We start from the raw sequence: 9,807 nt of genomic DNA on the forward strand, positions 1-9,807 counted from the left end.
AGAACATATGCACAGCATTATACAATGCAGCACTCAGTACAATAGTTAAAAAGTTAAAATCAACCTAGATGTCCGTGGCATTGGAATACTACACAGCTGTTAGGAATGAAAATCATGCAATTCGTGGCAACATGAATGGATCTGGAAAACATGTTAAACGAAGTAAGCCTGAAGGTGATATCATTCCATTGTAAATATTTAGAATAACTGAATGAGGGAATGCAATGTTTTAAAGGAGGGATGCCTGCATCAACCTTAGTCCCAGAGTATAGGGAGGAGAGAGTGGAGGGAAGAGGAAGACAGACAGAAACAACAGGGACTAACAGGGTACAAAAATGGTGTTAAGAAATGATACCGGGGCCAGATGAGAGTACAGTGGGTAGGGCGTCTGCCTTGCCTGTGATGGACCTGGGTTTGATCTTAGGCATCCCATAGTGTCCCAGCACCGCTAGGAGTGACTCCTGAGTGCAGAGCCAGGAGTAGCCTTTGAGCATCGCCTGGTGTTAACCCCTTCCACACCCCTGAGAAAATGATAGAGCCAAATACCCAGAGTCAACACTTAAGAGAGACCTAAAATTTAACAACCACCTTGAAAGGTGACTGACAAGAGGACAGGCTACAGGATTGGAGCTAGAAGTGATGGGAGGGAACCTGGGAACATTGATGAATGGAAGCTGACACTGGTGTTGGGATTAATGCTGCAATATTGTATGTCTAAAACTTAACTATGAATAACTTTGTAAATCAGTGCTTTTAATTTTTTAAGTGAAAAAAAATACCTCCCATGAATGTTACAACTTATGAAAATTCTGCTGGTAAAGAAAAAAAAAGAAACAACAGTTACCATATCCTGGAGGACAAATTCAATCCTTCTCACTGTCTCTTGGATTTTTGCTTAACCTGAGCTCCACCAATAATAGTACCAGCACTCTATTAATTGGACAAGTGTGGCAGTCAATCTTTCTCCTAGGATCCTGCCCCTGGTCTTCCTCCCAGATGCCCCATCCCCCTAACAAAGAAAAATTTTAGAGAAGGGATATATATTTAATCTTGTGATTTAAAAATTTTGTCTTTTGGGGACTAGACAATACCCAGTTAAGAGGTAACTCCTAGCAGTGCTTGTGAGACCATATGCGTACCAGGGATGCAACCAAGCCCTTAAAATGTAGTGACCTTTTATATAATAATTCCAGGTTCAATTCATATTTAAAATATCATCATCATCATCATCTTCCCGTCGATCATCGAATTTCTCAAGCGGTCTCAGTAACATCTCCATTCATCCAAGCACTGAGATTTTTAGAAGCCTCTCTCCACTCGTCCTTCCAACGATGCCATACTGGAGGCTCTTTCAGGGTCAGTGGAATGAGATCCAGCTTGTTACTGGTTTTGGCATATTAATACACCATGGGGATCTTGCCAGGCTCTCCCATGTGGGCAGGAAACTCCCAGTAGTTTGCCAGGTTCTCCCAGAGGGAGAAGTAGGTTTTAAGATATCACTTCTGGGAGCTGGCTTTAAGTCTCTGGATGCTGGTCGTTAAGATTACCTGGCACTGGCGGGCGGTCCCTGGGTGTGACCACCGAGGTACTGGGAGATGAGAAATCTGGGCAGAGGAGGCCCAGTCCTGGTCTGAGCAGCCTTGGAGGTCTCAGCCCCAGGTCTCACACACCTGGGTTTCTCTGCTACTAGGAGTGATTCCTAAGTGCAGAGCCAGGAGTAGCCTTTAAGCATCACCTGGTGTGTTAACCCCTTCCACACCCCTGTAAAAATGACAGAGCCAAATATCCAGAGTCAACACTTAAATAAAGAGACATAAATTTTAACAACCACCTTGAAAGGTGACTGACAAGAGGAGAGGCTACAGGACTGGAGCTAAAGGTGATGGGAAGGAACCTGGGAATAATAAAATATTTAAAATATAAATATCTTAAAAATCTCACTAGATTACACCAAAAATTGCAACTCTTACCATACCGATGAAGGTAGCAGAGATTAAGCTGTTTTTCTCTTTTACTAAAAAAATTTTAACTTTCACGTGTAGACATGAAAGCAGTCAAATCACATTCCTCAGTTCTTTGTAAAATGCTGACACAATAACCTTAAAATTATCAGCAGTTGCACTTTCAGCTCTAGACCACTGAATTAGACCAGATTTGCCCAATTTGAGACTCAGCAATTAGAAGAGTTTAACATTTATTCTACTTCAAAAGTAATGTTCTCTGTTGATGTTAGTAAAAGCTATTAGGCATTAAAGATTAGGCATTCTTCTAATTAATGATTAAATATAGATGCTTTCCAATGTTCAAGATTCAAGGATGAAACTTCAAGAACTTTTAAGATGGCACTGTAACTTAAATCTAATGTTTAGATGAGTGTCTGTTTGGCTATTTCAGATTTGACTTTTTCTAAATAGGCTTTTTTTCTCAATTTTATCTAGAAATTACCCTCATAGACAGCCTCTAGAGCCAATGCCACTAGATTTTAATCTTTGTTACAAACACTTTGCAAGAGACTTGCCAAAGTTTAAGCCCCCCAGAAAACTCTTAGAAACAAAGTAAGTACCTTCAGTTACACTCAAATTATTAATCAAAATATCTGTTCTGATGTGAAACATACAAATACTGAATTTTCTCACAACCATTTTAATAACTCACAAACTGAGAATACATCCAATATTCACATATTCACGCAACTTAGGGGAAAAAAGAAACTAAATTCCACTAACCAAAAAAAATCTGACTTCACTAATCCCTATTTCCAGCATATATTAGGTAAAGTATAGCAGACAGAGGTGTGTGTGTTAAGAGGAATGAAAGAAAACATGTACATGATTTCAAATGTCAATTAGTATTTGACATTATACACAGTTTTGACCTATTAAAAATAAAAATGCATTAAACAGTCACAATAGTACTTTATACAATCTTAATAGCAAAATTATACTTGCTTCTTGACAAAAGCATAATAGGTTACTCAAAGAAATTATTGGTATAATATATGCTAAAGTGATAAAATTAGACAAAACATGGTAAAGATTGCTTTATTGGTGGCAATTAAGTACAAGTCAATAAATATTGATCCCCAAAGAATTTAGATTAGTGGTCCATTTAATCAATTTTGGAATACTAAGTTGAAGTCAATCCTGCTTCTTGGGAAACGAAGCCATAACCAGCTGATATATGGCATATGCTGTTCCTGAAAAATAAAAAAATAAAAAGCACTTACAACAAATTCAGAGATGAATGTCTAAACTTAGTAGTTAAAAAGTCTCAGATGAGAGAATGGTTGGCATTTTATGTTTATACAAACATAAAAAAATATTTTGATAGGTATCAGCAAAATTCTAAATACATATAAAGTTAATTCTGTCTAGCTTTAATATTAGCTTTCAAAGAAAATATTAAACATGGCCAAATAATGTATTTGTCAAATTAAAAATGTTAAAATATTTTTCAGATCAAAACACAATAAGCTATTTCTATACTAATTTGAGATTGCTTGAGAAATACTAACTGCTCCCAAAAGAGGTCCAAATACACGAGTCCCTGAATTATTTTATCTATGTAAAGCAAGCATATACTTTTAAAATGATTAAATTTTATGTACTAAAATGTAGAATTTTTTTCTGGGGTGGGCAGGTTGTATGTATGTACACCTGGCTATGCTCACAATTCTCTCGTGGCAATGCTTGGAAAACAAGCTATCTCTGACCCCACATAGATTTATTTTTAAACCATCTAGCAGAATGTCTAAAAAATAGTCACGGTGGGATGGGGGTCAAGCTCTGGTCAAGTGTTAGAACACAGGCTCTGCAGGTAGATGCAAGTCCTGGGGTCAGTGATCCCTAGTACTGGATCACATCACATGGAGTGACCACCACAACTTAAAACAAAACAAAACCAAAAAAAAACCTCAAAAAATAATGGCATTGGTCAAAGAAAGTTTATTTTGCCAAAGTCATTATTTAGTGGTTGTCTTGATCTAAACAACTGGCCCATAAGCTAAAGTCATTTAACGTAACAGGGAAACTTAGTAACTAAGTTCCAAATAAGATTGCAGCCGTTTTAAATAAAAGCATTCTCATTGACAATTTACTCATCTCCAAAATAAGAATACATCACAAACTTAATACAAGGATTATAGAAACTTGTAAGCATGGTATGCCAGTACAATGAGTATCTGGTAATCATTCAAATCTAGATTCCGTTCCTCCACCACAGATTTTGAACTCTGCTCATAGTGGACACTTTGTAGTATTGCACTAATAGTGCTGAACAATGAATGAACCTAGAAAACAAAAATCACAACACTTGTAATCTATAGGAAACGGACTGTTATGCACAGGTTTTGTTTCTGTAACAAAAAATATGTACTAAAAAATGTAAGAGAGTATCTAGATGTAAAATATAATATAGATCAGACAAAATGTTTAAAAGCTTGTGTGATATGAGATGGGGCAAATGAAGGCCTCTGACATTCCCAAAGGCTTATAGGGCACCACTGGCACACTCTGAAAGCCATCTTTATTCCAAGATAATTATGAAACTTTGCTGATTATTTTTAAAGACATTATTATGTTCTCATAAAATACTCATGACCACCTTGAATCCTTACTGAAAGTAGTAAAAGTTCAGATTCTGGTGACAGCTCTGTGTTAAAACATTAGCATAAAGGGCCGGAGGTAGTGAAAGTAGTCAACACAGGTTTAATCTCTGGTGCCACAAATGGTCCCCTGAGAATTTCAGAAGCAATTCTTGAGTTGAGAGGCAAGAATAAGCCCTGAGTGCTGCCGGGTATAGGCCCCTCACCCTCCCATACCTCATTTCCATACCCCCAACACCCCAAAAAAAATCACTAGCACAGGGACCTAGAGGAAGTGTGCCGGGCTTAGAGTGCCTGCCTTGCAAGCATTGGTAACAAGTTCAACCCCCACACTGTCCCGCATTGTAGCCCCCCATGATTTCCTTCAGCAATGCCAAGAGTAACCCCCAAATACTAGTACAGTGAAATCAATGAAGTTAGTTACTTCCTCTGTTAAAATTTTATAAATCAAGCATGCTGTCTTACCACCAACTGTCAGAATCATAGTGGCTCTATACAGGAGGGCATCAGACACCCCACCCTTTAGATGCACAGGAATTCCATTATCCTCCTAGGTTAAAGAAAAAATATTAAGTCATTTGTTTCCAAATTAGTTTCAAAGATTTACCTATCCACATAAGAATAAGTGACTCCATAGGTCCCCAGGATAAAAACATTTTAAAAACCAAAATTAAAAAGGTCTACCATTTTCCTGATTCGTACTACGTTTATTTATTTATTTATTTTTGCTTTTTGGGTCACACCTGGCGATGCACAGGGGTTACTCCTGGCTCTGCACTCAGGAATTACCCCTGGCCGTGCTCAGGGGACCATATGGGATGCTGGGATTTGAACCTGGGTCGGCCGCGTGCAAGGCAAACGCCCTACCCGCTGTGCTATCTCTCCAGCCCCTCGTACTACTTTTAAAATAAGCTGAAACACTCTATCTCTGAAACTCTATTATGAACAGCTTTGTAAATCAGTGCCTTGCTGAAAATTAAAAAGAATCCCTAAAAGTTAATTTGAGATCCAATAATGATGTGCTTTCAAAACAAATCCTCAAATTGTGAAAATATACTTATTGTGTTCATCAATTTATTAAAAATAAATCAGTAAACTGTCTGTCACACTCTAGATTTAGTCATAAGGTAAGTTCCCCCTTAACCCCCAAAAACGGTGGGCCGGATAGATAGTATAGCTGGTAACGCACTTGTTTTCAATTTGTCACTTGCCTGTTTATAATCACGTTTTTTCAATGAAGGAAGCGGGTGTTACCCATGCACAGATGTAGCTCAGGAGCTATGGGAACCTCAATGCTCAGGAGTCTCTGGTGGTGCTTAAGAGTACCTGGATCAAGGAGCTAGAGCTATAGCACAGTGGGTAGGGCATTTGCCTTGCACGCGGCTGGCCAGAGTTCGACTCCCAGCATCCCATATGGTCCCCGAGCACCGCCAGGAGTAATTCCTGAGTGCAGAACCAGAAGTAACCCCTGTGCATTGCCAGGTGTGCCCCCCCCCAAAAAAAAATAAAGTACCTGGATCAAACCTGGGCTTCCTGTATACAATACGCACGATAAGCCTGTTCAATTATCTTACTAACCCCTAAATTAAAATAATTTATGCCACTTAATCTTGCAGTATTTCTTCTTTACAGCTTCTAGGCTTTGTAAAAGGTTTTTACTTCCCAAATCCTAACACAGTGTACTCCCATGATGATCATGGTTAATTTTGTATGTATGATTCAAAACTATGGAGGGATGATTTTTTTTGACCTACACAGTATTATTTTATCAGATATGGAAAAAAAGAGGAAAATAATCTATAATTTTGTCACCATAATTTAACAAATACCTCCAATTTTTGCTTTCTACTAACCATGTGTATATTTTATATGCTGTGTCATACAATGGTAAATTCTTTCTTGTTTTTATTTTGTTTTTTTAAAACTTTTTAACTGAATCACTGTGAAACAGACCATTACAAAACTGCTCATGATTGGATTTCAGTAACGCAGTATTCCAACACCCATCTCTCCACTAGTGTACATTTCCCACGACCAATGACCCCAGTTTCCCTTGCGCCACCTCACTCCCCCAGACTACCTCTATGGGAGGCACTCCCCCTCTCCCTCCCCTCTCCTTCCCTCTCCCCTCTCTCCCTCCCTCCCCCTCACTGTGGTTTGCAATATTGATGTGAAAAGGAAATCAGGAATACCCCTTGCCTACTTTTAACCCTTGAATCTTGTCCAACGTGATCATTTCTAGCTTTTGTCGTCATTGTGGTCTCTTCTCTATCTTACCTATCATCAGTCCCCCACACTTGTGGTTAGTTCTAACCACTGACCAGTTGGAGGATAGCTCTTAAACATTCTAACCACAGTCCCCCGAAGGCAACTATGTGAGGGAATATGTTAATTAATTTGATTACTGTATAATCACTCATAGATACATTAGATGTCACTTTATATACCTTAAGAAAAAGAACAGAAATTACATATAATTCTTGTTACAATAAAATAGGGATGGGGCAGGTATAGCACTGTAGTCTCCTTGTTCATCAATTTGATTGAGCGGGCATCAGTAACGTCTCCACTATGAGACTTGTTACTGTTTTTGGCATATTGAATACGCCACGGGTAGCTTGCCAGGCTCTGCCTTGTGGGCAGGATACTCTCAGTAGCTTGCTGGGCCCTCCGAGAAGGACGGAGTGTAAGGCAAATGCCCTACCCGCTGTGCTATCGCTCCAGTCGGGGGCAGGTATATTCTCCTTTATTTACTTCTACTGCTTCTGAGACATTGAGAATATTTTAAAAATTCTATATTGTCTGAAAAAGAACTTACATGGATAATTTTACCTTTTAGTATTTTATAGAGGAGGGATCTAGGTTTACTTTTCCTTAAAATAGTCAGGTCTCCCAGTATGAACTGATTGGACCTTTCCTCGCTGATGCGAAAAGCATGTTTTAGGGACTGGAGTGATAGCACAGCGGGTAGAGCGTTTGCCTTGCACACGGCCATCCCCGGTTGAATCCCAACATCCCATATGGTCCCCCGAGTACCGCCAGGCGTAATTCCTGAGTGCATGAGCCAGGAGTGGCCCCTGTGCATCGCCGGGTGTTGACCCAAAAAGAAAAAAATAATTTAAAAAAGCAGATTCTTTTTCTTTTTGGGTCACACCCTGTGATGCACAGGGGTTACTCCTGGCTCATGCACTCAGCAATTACGCCTGGTGGTGCTCGGGGGTGGTAATCAAACCCGGGTGGGCTCATGCAGGGCATATGCTCTACCCCCTGTGCTATCCAGTTTTAACACAGACTGTTTCCATCTTTATGTTGTTTCCGAATCATTTTTATGATGCATTTGTGTATTCCAGTACAGTCATCCTAGAATGCTAAGCTAATGTTCCAATGTCTAAGGTACACCCATCCCACTTCCTTTCCTCTCTCTACCTGCTAAAGGGTCTCTTGGACACAGCCAAGTACTCATTCAGCTGTCAACAGCTTTTCATTTTTCTTTTGCTAACACAACATGACTAACCACCAGGATCTCCACATTCAGCTACTTAGCTACACTTTTTGGGTAATCTAACCATTATTGCTAACAACCTGTGAAATATATTTCATACCTGGAACAGCTTTTGTTTCTCAGGAACCTTATTTTCAAACTGCCTGCGGGAAGCAGTACTTATGGTCCTCTGAGTAATCTGACGAAGAGCCTGAAAAGGAAGACCCATTATAGCCATTAAATACTGAAGAATTTAAAAGACCATCATTGAGGGTAGAAGCAATACCACAGAGAATAAGGTTCTTGCTTTGCACGCAGCTGACTCAGATTCGATTCCAGGCATCCCATAAAGTCCCCTAAGCACCATCAGGAGTGATTTCTAGGTGCAGAGACAAGAGTACCCCAGAGCACTGCTGGGTGTGGCCCAAAAGCCAAAACAAAACAAAACCCAGGGGGCAGAGCAACAGTACTATCTTAGGGCATCTGCCCTGCATGTGTCCTACCAGGGTTAGACACCCCTTCCATCCTGGCATCCCAGGTGGTCCCTGAGCAATGAGCACCGCCAGGAGTAAATCCTGACTGCAGAGCCAGGGGTAACCTCTGAGCGTCAATATTGGGGTGTGACCCAAAAAAGCAAACAAACCCCAAAACAAAGAAACCCCACATGAATCCCAATTTGATTAAAACCCTAGGGAAGGCATTACTAATTGGCATGAGTCTTCAATTTTACCTTAATTTTACATCGGGCTATGGATTGTTTTTTTCTCCCCCAAAGAAACATGCGCAACATAGCGGGGCATTAAACAAGCTGTGGCTTAAATAAATAAATAAATAAAACGGGGGAACTAACTAACTAAATAAATGGAAAAGAAATAAAACGAACACCCACAGACTACGTTATCAATTCTCTGACCGCCCGGTGAGCTCCGCTCAAGGAAACACAGCGACTCGGGGGTCGCGCCGAGGCTCGCCCGGGGAAACGCAAAGCCCCGACAGTCCCGGGGAAGCGGGGCCTTGGCACTTAGCCTTCCCGTAACCCAGGATATTACGAAAGTAATTAAAAAAAAAAATAACCCATCCGAACCTTTGGTCTCCCTCGCATCAGAGCTACTGACATCATCAACGACCGCTAAGGGTTTAGGACGGACGAGCCAGAGGCCAAGGTCAGAGCGCCCCCAAATCCTCCGCCGCAGACAGACGCCCCAAGTCCCACCTCTCAACCATCGCGGCCGGGAGCGAGCGCCGAGGAGGGAAGGAGGGGAATCTGGCCAAGGACGCCGGCGAAGGTGACTTCCCGAGAAAGGGTGGTACAGAGTGGCCCCCTAGCCTCCCGTCCTCCCGCTCCACACTACAGAGAGGCCCACAAGCGCCTCACCATCAGATTCCGCAGCATCTTGACTCAGTGAATGGCCGCCAACCGTGACAACTGAACAACTGGAACGAAAATCCTCTCACCGGAACCGGAACTACTTTCAACTCCTGCGCAGGCGTCGGCGAACGTAAGCGTTACCGGGCAGCGAGGGGCGGGCTCTCCCGACCATAGAGAGCGGAACACGAACCAAGAGCGGCCGCCCGGTGGTGGCCCCTCTACCCCGCAGGCGTGTCTCTCCTTTGCTCTCGTTTCGGACCTCTTGGGGTTCATTCATGCCCGCTGGTCCTCATAGCCGAGCAATTATTCTTGAGAGGCACCGAAGGTGATCTGTACACTACTCATCAGCACTTC

General features: G+C 41.4%; 1 protein-coding gene across 1 annotated transcript; it reads right to left on the reverse strand.

Annotated features, from left to right (window-relative positions):
* Positions 1 to 3,025: 3,025 nt before the first annotated feature.
* On the reverse strand, positions 3,026 to 9,604 carry LOC101555790 (cytochrome c oxidase subunit 7A2, mitochondrial). The gene is made up of 4 exons (XM_012932137.2): positions 9,460 to 9,604; positions 8,206 to 8,295; positions 5,069 to 5,153; positions 3,026 to 3,196 (listed from the first exon to the last, which is right to left on the reverse strand). The coding sequence occupies exons 1-4, from the start codon at positions 9,475 to 9,477 to the stop codon at positions 3,138 to 3,140; spliced, it is 252 nt and encodes an 83-aa protein (XP_012787591.2). The 5' UTR covers positions 9,478 to 9,604; the 3' UTR covers positions 3,026 to 3,137.
* Positions 9,605 to 9,807: the final 203 nt, after the last annotated feature.

Source organism: Sorex araneus, chromosome 4, assembly GCF_027595985.1.
Source record: "Sorex araneus isolate mSorAra2 chromosome 4, mSorAra2.pri, whole genome shotgun sequence".
In the NCBI taxonomy this organism is placed as follows: Eukaryota; Metazoa; Chordata; class Mammalia; order Eulipotyphla; family Soricidae; genus Sorex; species Sorex araneus.